The 20887-nt window shown below is 33.7% G+C and overlaps 2 protein-coding genes across 2 annotated transcripts; one reads left to right on the forward strand and one right to left on the reverse strand.

Moving 5' to 3' along the window:
* Nucleotides 1-725: 725 nt before the first annotated feature.
* On the reverse strand, nt 726-1655 carry LOC114040977 (olfactory receptor 4P4-like). The gene has a single exon (XM_027859206.1). It carries the CDS (start codon nt 1653-1655, stop codon nt 726-728), a length of 930 nt encoding a protein of 309 aa, XP_027715007.1.
* A 16725-nt stretch (nt 1656-18380) lies between these two features.
* Nucleotides 18381-19319, forward strand: LOC114041026 (olfactory receptor 4P4-like). The gene has a single exon (XM_027859231.1). The coding sequence runs from the start codon at nt 18381-18383 to the stop codon at nt 19317-19319; it is 939 nt and encodes a 312-aa protein (XP_027715032.1).
* The last annotated feature ends 1568 nt before the right edge of the window (nt 19320-20887 follow it).

The raw sequence follows: 20887 nt of genomic DNA on the forward strand, positions 1-20887 counted from the left end.
AGTAGTGTAATTAATTTAGATAAGCCAGTAGGCCTTGGTGATGTGTGGAGGTCAGTAAAGTATAAGAAGATTGTAACTGAGAACAGTAGAAAAGAAATGGGAAGGAATTAAAAAATAAGAGAAAAATGATTACTTCACAGTCCTTATATAGGCTGCCCTTTTACTGATTCCTTAGGCTATATTACTATTCTTGATGGTGTCAAACATCTAGACATGGAATAATAATTTGTATAACAAAGGAACATTGTAATAGATTATCCTTTTCTTTCATCTTTTCCATTCCAAATCATTGGGGGAATTCTTAGGTTAGATCTGTGTAAAAATACTATACTAGGCACCAAGTCTGACATAAAGGTACATAAACTAAGATTCCTGCTTTTCATCCATGAATTTTTGGCCTTAAAAAAAACCATCCCTATTCTTAGTGAACATTGAGGGGTTTTTTAATCCATTTTCTTTATAATTCTTGCTTTTTGTTAAATGACTAATATGGAACAATGTTTTGCATAATTTCACATGTATAATCAATATATTTCTTTCCTTCTCAATGGGTGAAGGAGGGGTGGGACGAAGAGAATTTGAAAATTAAAAAGCTTTAATTAATATTACAAATAAAATAAAAAGAGGGAAAAAATAAAGTTCATCCGTGAAAAACATGGTGAAAACAGTAGTATGTTGTAATTTCTTCTAAAGGCCTTAAATTTAAAAAAAAATTAAATTCTCTTTTATTTGAATATTAAAAATATTTTCATTGCCCATACCTTCTGCATAGCATTCTTCATCTCTGTATTTCTCAGTGTATAGATGAGAGGGTTCATCATGGGCGCGATGACTGTATAAAACATTGAGAACTCCTTATCATTTTGGCTGGCACTGGGAGGTGGGATATAGGTGGCAATGCAGGGTACAAAGAACAGAACAACGACCATTACATGGGAAGCACAGGTGGAGAGGGCTTTCCATCGAGCGTCTGATGAATGGTTCCTAAGGTTATATAAGATGATGATGTAAGATGCCACCAAAACCAGAAAGGTGGCCAAGACAACCATCCCAGTGTTTGCGATGACTAAGATATTAGGGATATGTGTGTCAGTACAGACAAGTTTTAAGAGGGCTTTCACATCACATACATAGTGATCCACTTGATTAGGACCACAGAAAGGTAATCGAATGACCATGAACATCTGGGCAATAGCATGCCAAAAGGCGACTAGCCAGGCCATCAGGAGCATCATATTACATCTCTGTCTATTCACAACGATCATGTAATGCAGAGGTTTACAGATGGCGACATAACGATCAAAGGCCATAGACACCAAAATGAACATTTCAACACCTGAAAGAAAATGAGCTGCAAAGAGCTGAGTCATACAGCTATTATAGGAGATGGATGTTTGCTTGACAATTAAGTCCCTGAGTAGCCTGGGAACCACAGTGGAAGTATAGGCAAGATCCATATAGGATAAATGACAGAGAAAGTAGTACATAGGTTGCTGGATTAAATGACTACATATGATAGTGATGAAGATAATAATGTTCCCAAAGAAGATGGCAAAATAGCAGATCAAAAAGATTGCAAAACATATCAGCTTAATCTCTGGCTTCTTGAATAGTCCCAAGAGAACAAATTCTGTGACATTGTTCTGAATTTCCATGTATTTAAAGTAGAGGACAGCTTTGCAGACGAATTCTAATTCATCTGAAATTAAACCATATATGACAAATCAGTAAAAGTACTAAGTTTGTAGATGTTTTTGAATAAAGTCTCATTAGCAGATTATGGATATAATTTAATGCTACATTTTGGCTTTTTTTCTATATATTTAAATGAAAATACAAAAGTTTGTTTTAATTTCATTTAGATGATAGGTATTCTTCTAAGATTAAATATCCATCTAGTAGCCCTTCTCATGCTATTAAAATCTTATACCTGTAATTTAAAAATGCAATATAACTTTAAAAGATATGATACTGTCTGAAAAGTCCCTTTTAATGGACTTCTAAATCATGAAGAAGATCTTTTTTCTGAGGACTCACCCTATATCAGCCAGTTCTGAAAATAATTAAATTAAGTTGATTAAAAAAGTATACTTAACATTTTTGTAAAAAAAAAGTAAGAGTAAAAGCTATCATTTTAGACATAATGCAACAAATATGAAATATGAATATGATGCTGGTTGTCAAAAACTCAAATACTTTTTTTTTGGAAAACTAGGAGAAAAAATAATAGTAAACAGATCTTTTTTTTTTTCCACTCACCTGATCCATTTTAAATGGCCAATTAGCAATCAGTGAAAAATTATAGGTGTTGAAAAAATGGAATGGATGCCTAAATAAGAAAAAAGGAAATATATAAAATATGACAAACCAGCCTCAACTCCAAAACTGTATACATTAAAATATACCAAAGAGTATTTTACAATGTACTAAGAAACCACTGATATTATTTCCATTCCTGAAAAGGAAGTGTGGACTAATGAATCAGTGAGCAGGTCCCTCTGATCATCACAAAATCAAGAAATACTACAAGGTGAGGGAGGAAAAATGAGATTAATTAAGAGAAGCAATGATCTTTACTGTTACAGTTGTAAGAGATATGAGTGGTGGTTTCTTTTTGCAACCTTTGCAGCAATTGAGTATGTGGTAAAGGCATAATGTTAATATGATATTTGGGGAAAAGATTGAACTCTCTATCTCTCTTCTCTTTTATTTCCTGGATATATCACTATGTTTCTGATTTTCTAGAGTGAAAATATCTCACTACTCTCACTCCTCCTCCTTCTCCCCTTCTTTATTGTTCCTTTTCTTATCCTCCTTCATATTTTCCTCTTTCTCCTTTTGATCTTCTATCTTTCATCACAGCTTACAATACTCCATGGATAAAAGTCATAGACAACCACCAATTCCCTCAAATCAAATCATTCAAGCATTGAAAGACATTTCAGAATGTTCCCCACCATACCCCTCTGTCATAAACTTGTGGAATCTAGGTCCACTGTCCTTGTATGTTTTTATTTTTTTAAATAAATTTGTATATTTGTTTATTTTTTTTCCAGCATGGGAGGCAAGATACCTACAACAGTACTTACAACAAACTTTCCATCACCAATGAATCTGGTACAATCATACTTGGATTCCAATATTTATTTCCTAGATGTTCTAAAAAAAGATGCAGACATAAGAGAATAGTGAACAAAGTTGGAAAAAAGAAACCTGAATCATATGAATGCTAAAATTAACACAAATATAAGTGAAAAGAGGCATCAATTTTTAAGATATCTGAGACTAAGGAAGATTGTTGTTCAGTCATTTCAGTTGTGTCTGTCTCTTTGTGACCTCATTTGGAGTTTTCTTGTCAAAGATACTAGATTGATTTGCCATTTCCTTCTTCAGAAGGAAGATGTCTGGTATATAATATTATATATATGTGTATACATATATATAATGTAGTTTCTATTATTAATGTTATATTTAACATATAATTAATATTATATATATATGTATATGTATACATATTTTGTGCAAAGGATAAGTACAGGAACTATAATCTTATTGCTACATGGAACTTCTAAGTGAGAGAATTCCTATGTCAGTTGATGTTAGCACTTTTTCTTTAAGTAATGATCTTAGAGAGCTTAGCTGCCTAGAATACTGAGAAGTTGAGTGACTTGCCAAGATTTAGAGAAACAATATGTTTCATATGTAAGACCTTGGTACATATAAGAATATCAACAACTATTGATCTATATGCTTAATTTCCCGTCTATAAAAATGTGATTGATAATAATTTACACATCTAATAAGAACATCCTTCATACTTTCATTCATAGGGAATAGACAGGTTCGCAAGTGTTATGCCACAGTCATTCTCTTTTGCAATCATAGAGGTGACTGAAATGTATGAAATTCAAACTACTTCAAAAAACAGAACAATCCAATTCAACAGGCATTTGTTAAGTGCCTAGTATACCACCATTCAACTGCTATAGCTTTTGATGTTGTAAAAGCTTCTAACTTAATGTTCTCTCAGTAGGGTCTCTCATGTATCCATCCAAAGCATAGAAAGTTTCTTAATATATAAAACATCCAAAATATCAACTGAGAGTTACTATCAAGTAAGGCATAAAATAAGGAGACATATGCTCACCAGTTCTGGTCACTATTGTCTTGAAGGACAATCAGAAGAAGCTGAGGTCCTAACCATGTTCTTTTTTTTTTCTGAATGACATTATACTCCTTGCATCAACCCCAGAACACTATAGAACTTTCTGGGTAAGGTACATCATAAACTTTAAAAATTGATCTAACCATATAGACAGAATGAGGAATAAACAAAGAAGCAAACAAAGAAACAAACACATAGATAAGTGAACGATGCCTTTCATTTAGATTATGACCTGAATGGAGAAAGATTTCCTGGGTAATGTAAACGTCTACCCATCTACTTACATCTTTCACTGTACTTAGATCAGTATTTATTGTAAACACAAATACATATATACACTGGCAATGGCTGGGTTACCTTTTGGAAATTTAATGCCTTTTAATTTCCTCAAACTTCTGCAAACAAGGGTCTATCCTATTAATATACTTTTCAAAATGTAGTTTGCCATTAGCTTTATTACCCCTTTTAGACAGAAGCTTCATCTTTGTAATACAAAAAGGAAAAGAAAAAAAAGTTAAAGTATTGTTGTATAGAATATCACATTCAATTAAGGACAATCATTGAAAACATTATCTAGAACCAGAAGGAATGATAGCTGGCATGTAGTCTTACACCCCCCCCCCCCCATTTTCTGATAAATAGTGATGGTAAAGAAAAATGACCTATTTAATATCACATAGCTAAAAATAAACAGAATCAGAATCAAAACCTTGGTTTAGTCATTCAGTGTCCCTTCACTAGACATTTGGATTAAATAGTAAGAGGAAACAATTCAATATGCCTAAGGCCACAGGTTAAGGAATGGGTGACTGGGTAAAATGAGGATGTTTGAATTGCTAGGATTTACTCTGCACAGAACAGAAAGATAGACATAGACACAGACAGAAGGAAAGTGACAGTAACAAGGACAGAGACAAAGAAGAAGTGACCGTGACAGTGACAAAGACAGGGAGAAACAGACACAGAGAGGTAGAGAATCAGACAGAGACAGACCAAAACAGAGATTGAAAGAGAAAGAGAAATCCAATGAAGGAAATTGAAGACTATGAGTAAACAAATAAAATTTACCTAAAAGCAAAAGCATCTTATTAAACAATTCAATTAAATTTAAACCAATTTAATTCTTCTACCCACTTGAGAGGAAATACAGTATAATGGAAAGTGTGGAGACTTTATGTTATAACTCACATAGACTTCAATACCACCTGTCATAATTACTATTTGTAATTTGGTACTATTTTTGTACTATGATTATAATTTGTACTATTAAAAATCACTTTGACTCTCTCTGACTTCATTTCCTCATCCATAAAATTGAAATAATAAACCTGTATCCATTATCTCACTGGGTGGGTAGAAGCAGCAAAGAACGTAATCTATGCAAATAGTTTTGAAAACCTGAAAAATGATTTTCCAAATATCAGAAATTCTTAATCCTTCAGTGCTCAATTCAGTTGCTACCTTCTCCTTGGAGTCTTTGCATCATACCTTATTTTCTACTTACTTGAATATATGTTGTATTTCTTTACATACCCCCAGGCCTGTAGAAGAATGTAAGCTTAGTCACTCCTTAAGTGCCAGTTCTGAAGGGAATATTAGAAGAACATTAGAAGAAATCCATTCTAACTTGTGTCTGAAAAAAGGATCCCTCCTAAAATATACCTGGGAATTCATTCAGCATTTCTTTAAAGATCCTCCTCCTTCCCAAGGCAACACACTTTCCTTTTCAACAGCTCTTTAACTTTTGGTAATTTGTCCTTATATTGGGGAAAAATTTGTTTGCAACATCCACCCCAAAATCCTCCATCTATGCTATGATTTAGAGTTAAATAAAAGAAGTGCACTACTTCTTCCACAAGGAGCTGACAATTACTTGAAGGCAGCTCTCAGTTTATCACTTCCCCAGGAGAAATATCATAATTTATTTAAATCACTTTTTAGGTAACACAATAGAGAAGCCATCATCTCTCTTGGTTGCCCTATTTGGGACATTCTGTGACCAATAAGGGTCCATGTGAAGCCTAGGACAAAGCATAATTCTCTGAATAGGATATAAATGAGACAGAGCATGATGAGATTATTCCTTTCATAGGCCTAGATACAAGGTGGGGAACCTGTTTCACCTTGAGGCCATGTGTGACCATTGAGGTCTTCAAGTGCAGCCATTTGACTGAATCCAAACTTCACAGAACTTTAATAAATGGATTTATTCTGTAAAACTTGGACTCAGTCAAAAAGCTGCATTTGTGGACCTAGAGGGTCACACATGGCCTTGAGGCCTCAGGTGCCCTGACCCTGTAGAGACTGTACTTCCCTTAAATAAATGTAAGAATACTTAACTTTTTTTGTCATATATTATTGATTTATATTTAAATTTCAGTTTGCTGACTTATCCTTTCCCTTTTTTCTGCAAAGTAAAAATCTATATAACCATTTTGTTTTTGTGAAGTACATTTATTTGAAAATAAATAACAACAACAACAACAAAAAAGATGAGGAACTGATTTAAAGAAAAATACAATGGTCCAGTGCTATAAGTCATACTTACTTTTGTTGTTAGGTTGAATCTGTGATTTCATTACTGTAGGGAATTCTTAGTGAGGATCACTCCTTTTCAATGCATATGGATAACTGCACTAGACATGGTTTTAGAATTCCCCGAGCCCTTGAAAGCTTCAATGAATTGCCCAGGTCTACACTATGTGTCAGCACTGGGGCTTGACCCCATGTCTTCCTTGCTCTGAGGCCCTATCTCTCTTCACTTCCCAACATTGTCTTTCATCTTGTATGTAGTAGGTACTCAATACAACATGTACTTGTATTCAGTAAGTACCTAATATGTGGCTAAGTCTATACTAAAAACTTGGATAAAAGAAAAAAGACAATCCATACTTTCAAAGATCTTATATTCTATTAATGAAGAAATATTTAGAGAGTAGTGTTACCCAGGAAAGCATACTTTGGCTTGGATAGTTACAGGAATAATGAGGAAGTCACAGGGCAGTAGAGAGACATCCTTTTCCAGTAGCAGTGGTTGTATTTATTTTATAATCATTATAGAATCAAAAGGGGAGATTAATACAAATTATAATAGTAGTAATATATTGAAAGGAGTGTTGATTTGGGGTAGAGAGTTTTTTGGCAGTTCTGGCTAAAATACAATTATTATACACTTTTGATAAAACTCTCCCCTTTCTTTCATGACTCAATGTCCTGTTGTGTGCTTTGGCCAAGACAGGCAGAAATCAGTTTGTCCCCATTGTAGTAAAAGGGTCTATAGGTCACTTAGAAAGGACATATCCATAAGTGCTTGGGTTACTACTCAGAATAAACGTGTTGCATAACTCTTGTTCATCCTATTTCTAGAGCTTGAAGGATTTTCCAAATCTCCAGAAAAACCTCAGATGGATACTAGTTGAGGAATAAATTTTAATGAGTAAAGTATGTCCTGGGTTTAGGGCTAGAGCAGTTACAACAAGAAGGGACCATTAAATTTCTGTATCTTCCAAAATGGAGTCCACATACTGAATGTTTACCTATGTATCATTTCTCATAGTTTTAGACACTTTATAAGGGAGTAATATCACAATTGAGAAGCTCATGTTTTTCTCCTTTCCTTTCTAGAAAACTGAATTTTGCTTCATTTAAATTACAAAGGACCTGAGGGTTGCCAGAGAATTCTCTGTTAATCTGAAGTTAATCTCCAGATTTTACATATCAAGAAATAAAAGAATAGAGTGAGTAGTGACTTTTCAGTGTCACATGCCTATCAAATGATAGAACTGAATTCAAACTCAGGTTTTAGGGTCTGTATACAATGTTCTTTACTCCAAACAAAAAAATAGAGTTTATCAAATGTTCCAAAGGAAAACAACTGTATATCTTTTTTAATTATGACATTCTGTTATTTTTTTCATGGATTTGAGTCTGAGATGTAAGTGTGTGGTTATTTTAATAGCATGCCCTTTTTACGTGAACTGTTTATTGAGACAAAAATAAAAAAGACCAAAGTGGTATCTGTATAAAAATTATGGAGATGACTAAAAACTCATTAGGCTGCATACATTGATCCCTTTAGTCAAGGATTTCTTAGTCTTTTTATATGCCACATATTTCCTTGGCTATCTGGTGTAAATTATAGAACCTTTTTCAGGATGCTGTTTTGAAATAATTGAAGGAATTTTTTAAAATCAGAAATTAGTTGATATAAAGATAGCTTTTCTCATCCTAGTTCAAGGATTCCATGATACCTATTCATTGCCTTTTTAGATGTATGTAGATTTCAAGTAAAGAAGCCCTGCTCTAGTACAATGTCTCTTCACAGTAGATAAAAGGAACTGCCATGATGGAAATATCCTGGATTCAGGAGACATGGATACAATCCTGAATATTGTAAAGTTTCTTTCATGATCCAGTGTAACTCTCCTAAAAAAGGGGTGATAAAAATCACCTATACGACAGGGATATAATAATCAGATCAAACAATATATGAGGAAGGGCTTTGGAAAATTCCAAGTGCTATACAAAGTAGTCACTCTAACTGAAATCTTGTGAAACAAAGGAATCAGTTGATCAGTTCTCAAGTTTGCTCCACAGTTGTTGATGTTAGGGGAGTGGGTACAAATAGAAGAAATATGTTTGACATATTTTCTGGTATTAATAGTCAGATATCTTATATAAGGATAGAATAGGGAAGAAAGGAGTGAATAGAAATATAAAATATGATGGGGTGAAGGGAGATAAAATTAAAAAAAAAGATCTTACATTATCATATATAACAAGGTAGATTCATCCCTGATTGTTGTTCACTCATGAAAACCAAACCTGGAGCATGAAATCTTGACTTCTCCCTGGGCAGTCACTGCACAAAGATGTGAAGTCTTCTGGTAACTCAAAAGGGGATCTCAAGACTGTCTATTGCCCCAAGCTATCCCAAGCCTGTCTTTTGCATCACTTGAAAGACAATGGTTTTATTCAGGGTGACAGGAATTCATCTAAATTGCAAGGGGGCTTATCATATTCAAATGTGCCTTCTCTCCCAGATAGGATCCCAGAGAATGCAAACAGGCACTCTAGTTCCCTAGCTACACATTAATTTTTTAAGCTGAAAAAAAATCTTCTAAGAGAGTTTTGTCTAGCACTCTCTGCTTTTAAAGGTACACGTGGAACCAGGGAATGCATTCCCAGAGGCATTTTGAAGCAGCCAGATTTTTAGACTATTTAGAGAACTGCAGCAAATTTTGGTGTACGGGGAAATGCTTTTTTTTTCCCTTTTGCTTCTTGGTTCTTGTCAGGTTTCTTCATGAATATGAATATCAGACACTAAACTTTTGGCATTCAAACTCCTTTACTCAAAAATGTACTTAATATGTTATTTATATACTTACATAATATGTAATATATTAGTATATATATATTAATATATATTGCAATTAATAACACCTACTTAATAAAATTTGAAAAGAACATTGGGAGATTCCATGTCACCAGACAAAGCTTTTTATGACATGATACAAAAAGATATAGAAATTTCAGCTGATTTTCTTCTGCCACCCAATTTGTCAATTACAACAATACCTAGGGAGAGACACTCACTTTTAAAGAACAATTCATTACAAAACTCATTGTCATCTGGTTTTATTCCCAATATTCTAAAATAACTGCTGTCTTGAATGCCCTTAGCATACTTGTCACCAAATCATTCTTACATGACTTCTGCAGCATTTGACACAATTGAATGTTCTTCTCCTCCATTATATCTCTGGGTTTCTTTCTTTTTTTTTTTAATTCTGTGTTACACCACATTATCTTGGTTTTCAATCCTCTCTTACCACTGTCTCTAACATTTATTATCTCAGACAGTCTTCCACTTCCTGATGCCTTACCATAGATGCTTCTTTCCTTTACCCTCTAGTAGCTCCCTCTCTCTTGGAGTCTTTTATATTCTCTTCTGTCTAAAAATCAAAATCCCATTTCTGTAGATGCTTAACATAATTTTATCTCCAGGCCTAACCTGTCTCCTGAACTTCAGATACTCATTTCCAATTGTTCCCTAGGCATCTCCCTCTGTATGTCTTATGGTTGCCTTAAAGTAAACCTTTTCAAAACTGAATTTATACTTCCTTTTTTTTTTTCTTCTGATTTACTTATTTTAGTCAGTTGTGCTCCCATTATCCTATTCTAGAAATTTTGGTGTTAATTGTTGAGGTTTTCTTAGGGCACTACACTTGAACTCAGCAAGACCTAAGTTCTTGTCCTTACTCTAATATTTGTTAGCTGTGTAGGTCAATCTGGTGATAGAAAGATAAGTATATCAAATGTGTCTAGCCCTCCATTACCACTTTGGGCCAAAGATTCCATCTAACCTTGATGGGACCACCAGGCAAACCTCATGACTAGACATCCACCTAGCTACCCTTTGAATTCATACTTATCTCCAGTTCAACTGTGAAGATATCACTGATCCAATTGCCCCACTCTGCTCGAGAGAATGTATTTAGCTTTGGAGTGATACCCACATGGAACTGAACTGACTGTGGGTGAGTACCTTAAAAAATCCTTAAGTCTTGGTATTGCTTATTCATATACCAGTATTATTTAGTGTGTGCCTGGGTGTGTGTGTGTGTGTCTGTGTGTCGGTGTGGGTCTGTGTGTATACTTTTACAGGGTGTTCAAAAAGTCTTAGTGCAGATGTTGACTTTTGGTATATCCAGTACATATGCATGTATTAGAATATACATATTCATAGTATTTCTCCCAAACAGAAAGCAAATTAATTGAGGGGAGAGACTCTTCTTTTATATTTGTATTCTCAGACATTAGTACAATGACTGACCTGCCTCATGGTATTTTTGTTATGATCAAATGAGATAATGTTAATGAAAAAATTTGTAAACTTTAAAAACAATATATAAATGTGCATTATTATCATTATCATCTTCAGTATCATGATTATCATTATTTCCCTTCCCATACCTCCTGTATTGAATATTCTGCTTCTGAATTATCCACCATATTCATCTAAATCTATTCCTACTGATATCACCCTCTTATAGGTCCCCATTCCCATGAACTTGAATTAGTGCATTAGCTTTTTTAATAGGTTTCTCAAACACTTTTTTTATCCACTGCAAAGCATCTTTCAAAATTATGGCCCATCAACCTTCTTTATTCATTAATCTTATCATATAATTGTATTCAAGGGTTTATCAAGGTACTTAGAGAAAACCTGAACCCTTTATACCAATTTATAACATTACAAAATTCAAGGGGCAGTCAAAAGAGATTATGAGATATCAAGGCTTTACCCTTTTCAGATTTAGGATAGTCACATTTTCAACATTTCATATTTTGAGTTTATCATTTTATAAGTTATAAAGGATGGAGTAAGTAAAGAATTCACACACTGTGTGTCTTATGTGAATATTAGAGTGGATGCAAAACTTAGTTTAGAAAGTGAATGAAAACAGTGCTAAAACTTCTTTACTCATTCGTACAGTGTGAAAAAATTCCTTGTTTAAATTTCTGAAATTCTAGTGTTTAGCCTTTGAATGGTTGAAATATCAAAAATATAGTGGCCTTTCAAAATAAACTATCCCACTCTGTAGCCAAGATCTAAGGAATCATTCTTGGCAGTTAAGAAGAGAGTCAACTGTGGGGACAAAAAAAAAAAAGAACTCTGCTCTTGAGAAGGAATCTTTTTTTTTCTAACTTCTTTTCCCTTCTGCTCTTCCAGAGTACAGAAAATAGAGGTGATGATGTTGGTAAGGGAATAAACATATATAAACTACTTACATTCAAATATGTGGAAATGTTATATTTGTCCCCTTTGAACTCAGTCATCATCAGGTGTCATTGAGAGTCATATTTAACAGAAGGCCTGTGATAGGTCTTGAATGTCATGATGATCTGAAGAGAGGACTGGAAAGTGAGAAGACAAAGAATATACTGAGGGGAGGAGAAGAGAAAAGGAGAGTTAGGAACATTTTTCTCACATAATAGGAGTTCACATGTCTGTATCTCTGCAAACAAAGTAGATGTGGGGGGTAGATGTGGCTGACACTTAAGGCTCATTCTCATCTGAACTAGACAAAGGCAAGAAGAATTTTGAGTCCAAAACAACAACAACAACAACAACAACAACAACAACAACAACAACAACAACAACAACAACCTCTCTCATAAGAGGGAAATAAGAGGAAAAATGGTTGAAATAATTAAGAAATTAGAGTGAAGGGAGATTAAGGAAGGGAATAGTCTTAAGCAAAATCAACTCTAAATATGTACAAAAATATTTCTAGCTCTTTTGAGGTGGTAATGTGAAGGCATGACCATAAATTGTGGAATGAATGAACAAGTAATTGTATATAAAGGAGATGAATTACTATTGTGATATAAGAAATGATAAAAGGGAGGACGACAAAGAAACTGAGAATGATTTCAAAGAAATTAAGTGTGATGCAGTAAATAGAACCATAGAACAATCTTTACCATGATAAAAATACTGTGAAGACAATCACCTTTTAAAGACTTAGGAAATCTGATCAGTGTAATGACCCACCACAATTCCAGAGGATTACTGAGGAAATATCTTATTCACCTACTAATAGTTATATACAGTTGAATACATAGATAAAACTATCTACTTTCAGATATATACTTATATATGCATATATAAAATTATGTACCTATTTACATATGTATATGTGTATGTGTATCCAATTCAGAAATTTGTTTTCCTTGACTATATATTTCCATAGTATTTTTTTTTCTTTTATTTTAGTTTCGGATGGAGTAGGATGGGGAAAAATAGATTATAGTAGGTTGAAATTTTTTTAAAGAGAGAATAAAGAATAAGCATCTAGTATTAACTACTGTATAATCTCTAATATGATTCAAGTATATTTATTTAATCTCTCTAAAATACAGTTTTTTCTCCTAAAATTGACAATCAAAATAACTCTAAGTCTTTGTGACAATTAAGAGGAACAATATAAAAAAGCAATTAGAAAGTATCTTTCACAGTGAAGATTTGTACTGTGAACTGAAAGAATCCTTTCCTTACTGCCGCCTTAAATTCTTTAAAGAGAAATGTAGATACAAATGTAGCTCATTTCCACAGCCATAATGAATGTTTGTTGGATAGTTTCCTAATAATAATTATATTAATAAAGAAGCAAAATTTGACAGATCTCTCTGTGGGAGAATTTCATCAGGAGAATGGGGAGAAATTTAGAAAAAAGAAAGAAAGGGAAGCTCAAATAGAAAGATGGAAGGGTACATAGGATCAGCAAGTCTTGTTAAGAGTAGCTTGGTATAGTCATCTGAGGCACTAACTTATCTGGCTTATTGGAAGGTCATAAGAGTATATAAGCAATATAGAAAATCTATCTCAGCATAAACTATTTGTTCTTTGTGTTCTACTATTCATTGTTAGATGGAGGAAATGATTATGTAAGGTACACACACACATTTTCTAGTACTTTTTAGCAGTTCTGATGCAATGTTTCAAGTCATTCTGCTTTCCTTCTTTTTCTTCTGTTTATATATCTTCATTTATAAATAGTAGTTAATACTTGAGGAGATTTTTCTTCTATACCTCCTCCTCTTCAAAAATCTCTCACGTTGTTTTTTGCTTCCAAGACAGGTATGAACAGTTTTGATCCTGGTGAGCAGTAGGGAGCAGTTACACTTTATTGGATGGGAGAAGGTGAGAGGTGATGTGATCAGTATTAAATTTTGACAAGTGAGTGAAAAATTTATTGTTGTAGGGAGAAGCCTGAGGCAGGAAGAAAAAAACGCTATCAACTATTTACAGGTGCTTGAGAGAAAAAAAATAATTTCCTCAGAAATTATTTAAAGTTTATTCTGCACAAAACATTGTTCCTATCACTGATGGGACAAAAAAAAAAGCCTTAGTTCCTATCCTTCAGGTCTTTACAACCTACTGGTAAAAAGAACACGGTGCTATGTTCTCCTTAACAGGCTTATACTAAGCCTTTATCCCATTCTTTCTTGATAGAGTCTATATACATATCACAAATAATCTATAGTACAAACCATGGAATTCATTTTTTTCTCTTCATTCTAAAATAATTTTCCCCAAATTGACTTGATTCTTTGTACTAATGATATAATACAGCACAAAATTTCAAATTCAAAGATACAGTCTCAAAATCCTTTTGAGATGATCCACAGATTCCTAAATATAAAACCAACAACAGCAAAAACAGACTTGATGACTTAGAATACACATATAACCATGGTTCAACAGTCTCCAGCCAGGTGGTTTTGGACATGTTTCTTTATTTCTCTGAGGCTCTGTTTCCTCAGCTGTAGAACGGGGGATATTTGATTTAATGAGCTCTACAATCTTTTACATTACTAGTTTGTGTTCTTTCTGAATGTCCATCACAAAATCACATTTACAGTATTGAAATTTGAAGTAAATGTCCCCACTACCACCACAACCTAACTAGGACTGTTGGGAGAACAATTTCCCAATTCCCCAAATGCTCTGAAATTAGAGATTTGCTTGTTTCAGGAATGATTGCTTCATAGTCTCCCTCTATATAATATTGATAAGAGTACAGGGTAGAAGGCAAGTTGGAAACACTTCTGTTGCTGGCCCAACTGATATACTTATGGTCAAGAAGCAATGGCATTTGAGGATACTAACTGGCAAAAACACAAACAACGTAGTCTTCCTTCTTAGATTTGTGGAAAGATAGAAATATATGGAGATTTTGCCTAATTGCAGTGCCTTGTAAAGAACTGATGACTAGATTGGTAGTTCAGATTGTGCTGAGTAATTTCATAGGAAATCACACCTGAAAGACATGTTGGATGCTAATGAGATATGTAAGTTTTTAAACCTTTTCCTATTTTATTTCTCACTTTTTTTTCTTTTTCTTGCCCACAACAGTGAACTTTGTTATTTGATTGTAAAATGGTAAAATGATTTTCATTAATGGAATGGGATATGATTTCATTTTTGGTGGGTGAGGGTACACAGTCTTGATATAATAGGATTTAGAATTAGAAATTTACCCTAGAAAATGTTGATTCAATCCCCACTGTTTAGATAAGAAAACTGAGATTCAAGGAGATTAAATAATTTCCCTAAAGCCATGCAGGTGGAAAATAACAGAACTAGAATTTTAATAGCAGTCTTCAAGCTCTACATATAATGCCCCTCTCATTATGACATAATGCCTTAGCAAGGTACATTCTAAGGATTACATGGAAGGGGGTCACTTAGAGTTCAAGAAGTAAGCTTAATAGACAGAAAAGGAGAACATTGACCAAGAAGTTAGGACACAGAGTATCATCCACTCACCAAATAACTTCAGAAAAGGCATTTCCCTCATATTCTACTCTCTCTTCTATATAGTGAAAACTTTTAACAAATACAAAAATTCTTGATGTTTTGTGTCCTGGATCAATTTGGTAGTCAGGAAACCTATACATCCCTTATCACAATCATGTATGTTACTTACATTCATAATCAAAGAAAATTATTAATGTCATTTGGGTTAGGGAAAATAAAGCTGTGATTTTTCCTATCTAATTTTACAGACCACTAGTACATTTTGGATACTCTAAATCTATGAATTAAGGAAGGTAAACTCCATGACATAGCAAGAATTTTAAAAACTGTGAAGTTTCCTCTGGGCATTTCTAGATAATAATTATTTTGAGTACTTGAAATGCTGCTTCCTGGAAGAGATTAAACTTACTTTGTTTGAACTCAAATGACAGAAGTAAGAGTAATGAGGGGCAGTTCCAAAGAACCAAAGCTAGACTTTATGTCAGGAGGAAAGTCATCACATCCTAATAAACAGACCTATATCAAAATGGAATGCATTGCTTTGGGAAAAAATGAGTTCATCCTCAAGCAAAGTCATTAAGTGAAAGTTAGATGACAGCTTGTTGAGGTTGTTGTACAGAATATTCTTTTTTCATGTACAAGCTGCATCAGATAATCAGTTAAGGGCTCCATCCAACTTTGAAATTTGGTGGTTCTCCAATCCAAAGTACATTAGATGTTAAACATATACAATGGTTTTAAAAATGACAATAAAATTTCCAGATGAGGATTTATGCTTCCTTACATGCTGGTATATATAAAGAGACTAGAACTGTGATTTAATTAATATAGCAAACTCTTAAATAAGAATATTCCCTCAACCGATGATAATTTGTCTACTGCCTCTAATTTTAAAAGTTGCTCAGAGTCACAAAGTCAGAATGTGATGGAGGAGGGACTTGCTATCCTGATGAAAAATAAACACAAAATAAATAAATAATGAATGAATAAATAAATAAATAACTTTAAAAAAAGAACACAAACATATGCAAACATTGCTTAAAGTAGAACAGAGTGGGGTATATTGCTGTTCACTCATTTCAGTCATGTCCAACTCTTCATCACTTCATTTGGAGTTTTCTTGGTAAAGATATTGCAGTGATTTTTCATTGCCTCCTGCAGATCATTTTATACGTGAGGAAACTGAGGCAAACAGGGTTAAATGACTTGCCCAGGGACATACAACTACTAAGTGTCTGAGGCCAGATTTGAACTCAGGAAGAGAGCCTTCTGATTTCAGGACTAGCACTCTGTCCACTGTACAACCTACTTTCCCAGAGAAGAGTACAGAGTAAAGGCAGAATTTATGTCTTGTGTAAATGATACCAAAGACTTTAGACTTAGCCCTTAACTACTAAATTTTTTGTCTTATCTTTTTTCCCTGTTTTATATTCTATTAGTTGAACCACACTTCCACTCAATGCAATATGCTAGATTTCTTACTCACAGGGAGTAGCCTTGTTTGTACTATTTTTCTATCTCCTACAGATTTGAGCAAAATAATAGATAAAGTTGAAAACATATAAAAACCAAAGAAACATCCAAAATAGAGATTATAAAATTTATTTCATTGGTTTTACTATTTTATTGCATATAATTGTTATAATAATTAATCTGTAAAATACTGAATTTGATCTGATTCTGAAAGTAGTGAGCACCTTATCACTGGGCTGGAGGGAGCTGGAGGAGCACTTATCAGAAATATTATAGGAGTGACTTTTACTCATAAAGTGCATAATCTTGATAAAGTGTCTGCCAACCCCGAGATACTGTGGACTGAAAAAGAAAAAGAATCGAAATCCACGATTCACACCTTATTTTATTTGAAACTCACAATGACCAGGTGAGGTAAGTACAGCAGATATTATTTTCTATCTTTTGCAAATGTGGAAACAGAGGTGCCGTTATTTTAGAAGACTTTCTCATTGGCCTTATGAACAAAACAAAACAAAACAAAACAAACTAATAATGGTTAGAGGTATTAAATCACATATATACAATATACATATACATATACTCATATATACGTGTGTGTGTGTATGTGTGTGTGAGTGGAGACGGACAGACAGAAAGTGATAGATAAATAGAAAGATAGAGAGAGAGACAATACCCCTTGTTAAGTTTGAGCTAAGCTAAGAGCTTAATGAACAGTTTGCTTGATTTTATTTTACTTTTTTCAACTAAATTTTACTGTATTTTTGGACTTCATTATCTTCCTTTCATCTTCCCTCCTCAATCCCTATTGAAAAAGTAAAAACACAAAATGAATTACAAACTCACATAATGAAGTAAAACCAATTCCTGCTTTGGCCATTTCTAAAAAAATGAACAAGCAAGCAAAAAACCTCAATCATTACTCTTAGACCATTACTTCTTTAACAGGAGTTTGCTTTCACATATGAATGCATTTTGTTGATTAATTTTTATGACATTTTAATATTATCCATACTACTAAGAATTTACTTGATCTAACTCAAAAGGTTCTATGTTTCCTTTGACAGGAGGTATCCAAGAAGCAAATAAAGGGCCACTTGAGAATATAGCTAATTCTTGCTCAGTTGTGCTTTAGATTTGATGATATCAGCCATTCCTTCCAATTCTGACATTCTGTGATCCTGTCAGTTAAATGATCAGAAATCATTGCTATTTCATAAAGCTCCCAAATGTCCTGCACATGGGAAATTTAAGTGATACATCAAATTACCCATTCTGTAGATGTCAATGTTGTATTTATGAACCTTTTTTTCCGTAATGAAATTCACACAATACTGATATAGCATTTCTGATGTTATTTTATGTTTATTTTTTTTCAGATAACGACTGGCCATCTTCTAATTTTTTCTTAAGATGAACAATAAGAATAATGTCACTGAATTTATTCTCTTGGGGCTTTCTCAGAATAACCAGATTCAGATTCTGTGCTTTGTCATTTTCTTATTTTGTTACATGGCTATTTTGATGGGAAATATGATCGTCATCATCTCTGTCACATGCAGCCAGCTCCTTGAACAACCCATGTACTTTTTCCTGACTTACTTGTCCTTTATGGATATCTGCTACACCTCCACAGTGACCCCTAAACTCATCAGTGATATGCTGGCTGAAAGGAAGAATATTTCCTATACTAATTGTCTGATCCAGCTTTTCACTATGCACTTCTTTGGAGGGGTGGAGGTCTTCATACTCACGGGGATGGCCTATGACCGATACGTAGCCATTTGCAAACCTCTCCACTACATGGCTATCATGAACAGGGAAAAGTGCAATGCATTGGTCTTGTTTGCTTGTGGTGGGGGGTTTCTGCATTCATTTGCACAGTTTCTCCTTGCTGTTCTCTTGCCTTTCTGTGGCCTCAATGAGATCGATCACTATTTCTGTGACATTTATCCATTGCTGAAACTTGCCTGCACTAATACCCACAGGTTTGGCCTTTTAGTAATAGCCAATTCAGGGATGATGGCACTGGTGGTTTTCATGGTCCTTATGGCTTCATATAGTGTGATATTATATACCCTGCGGGCACATTCTTCAGAGAGCCGACAAAAAGCTCTATCCACGTGTGGTTCCCATATCACTGTGGTAATCTTGTTCTTTGGGCCCGTACTCTTCATTTATATTAGACCAGCCACCACATTCCAGGAGGATAAAGTTTGGGCTCTGTTTTACACAATCATTGCTCCCATGTTTAATCCTTTGATATATACTTTGAAGAATTCAGAAATGAAAAATGCCGTAAAGAAAGTGTGGAACAAAAACATATTCAAGAGAAGAAAACAAATGTTCTAAAAAGCTATGCTGGCTTTCACTATGAACCTTGATGTAATGACTGAATATCATCTCATTCAGCACAGGTGTATGGGCTACTCTGAGGCTCACAGAAAAAGTGTGGCATGAGATGTAGTACTTAAAGAGACCTCAGAGTTAATCAAGTCCACTACATTGAGCTTACCAATGAGAAAATGAGTCAGGTTTAGCCAAATGACTTCCTTAAGGTCACACAGCTGTTTTTTTGCTAGATTAGCATTTAAATTCCAGTTTTGTAACTTAAAATACAATGGTTTTACTCTGACATTGCTAAGCTTTTCTAAATGTTGATAAATCTTGATTACAAATTATTTCATTTGCTAATGAGATTCTGTTCATGTATTGTCATTTTACCAATTTATTTAATCATATAAAGCAAGTGAAAAAAATCCAGTTACTGGAAACTTCCCTTTTTAAGTACTAAAATTAAGGGGTAGACATATCTGAAGATGACTGGGTCTTTATGTCACTGTCTAAAAATAGCTTGCATTTATATAGTAACTTAAGAACTGCAAAGCACTTTACATATATAATCTCATTTTATTCTCACAACAGCCCTGGGAGGTAGGTGAGATAGGTGTTATTATAATCCTCATTTTACAGATGACAAATATGAGACAGAAAGAGGTTAAGTGAATTGCCAAGAGTCACATAGCCAGTAAGTATCTGAGGTCAGATTTTAACTCAGGTCTTCCTGTCTCCAGGTTCAATGTTCCATTGACTGGGCAATCTAGACTAACATTACTACATATGTCTTCTTGTGCTTGCTTCACCAGCAAGAATAAAGGGAACTAGTACTAGGTAATTAGACCATGTTGCCTGCATTGTAGAATGCTCTGATCTTTGTATAATCTATGAAATATGTTAAATAAGTAAATATATAAGTATGTATACATATATACATATATATATACCATTTATCTATCGTCTAATCATATCTAACTGTATCACTCAATATCTATCTATATTTACCTACTATTGAGGTATAGAGTCAAGAGGAGTTTAATGGATTTGAATGTAATATGTTGTATCTTTGGGGAGTAGTATTATTGTATCTACATTAGTATGACCCTTCCACGAACCTTGAATTGAACTATAGCTACTAATCTTCCTTTCTTTTTGTCACTAATCTCTTTCCTTAAGGGAAAGTGTGCATGGATCAATTCCCAAATATTTAACAGTTTATTGTTCTTATTGTAAAATGGGTTTCTTTTTAAAATGTTTTATTTTCTTGATCTTTCTTATTATTATATGGAAATGCACCTATATACATATGTTTTTCACATGGATATATGTGTAAGTGTGCAGGTTTATATCCATATACATATATTGCCTGCATGTGAATATATATGCCTATTTAATAAGAAATATTAAGGATAGAAAACATTTTTTAAAAGAAACCAGAATTAGAATAAGAACATAAATACACACTATTAACTATGTGTATGTCTACATATGTGTATGTGCATGTATTCTTGTTACTTTTACCATTGTGGGATACTTTCATTGTCTGTTATTCTTTTTGGTTGAAAAACTTTGATTTCTTAGCT

Source organism: Vombatus ursinus, unplaced genomic scaffold (genome assembly GCF_900497805.2).
Source record: "Vombatus ursinus unplaced genomic scaffold, bare-nosed wombat genome assembly UNPS02014163.1, whole genome shotgun sequence".
Classification (NCBI taxonomy): Eukaryota; Metazoa; Chordata; class Mammalia; order Diprotodontia; family Vombatidae; genus Vombatus; species Vombatus ursinus.

Excerpts from the sequence above, each read along its gene's own strand:
- LOC114040977 (XM_027859206.1), bottom strand. The coding sequence starts at position 1,655 with ATGGAAATTCAGAACAATGTCACAGAATTTGTTCTCTTGGGACTATTC.
- LOC114041026 (XM_027859231.1), top strand. The coding sequence starts at position 18,381 with ATGAACAATAAGAATAATGTCACTGAATTTATTCTCTTGGGGCTTTCT.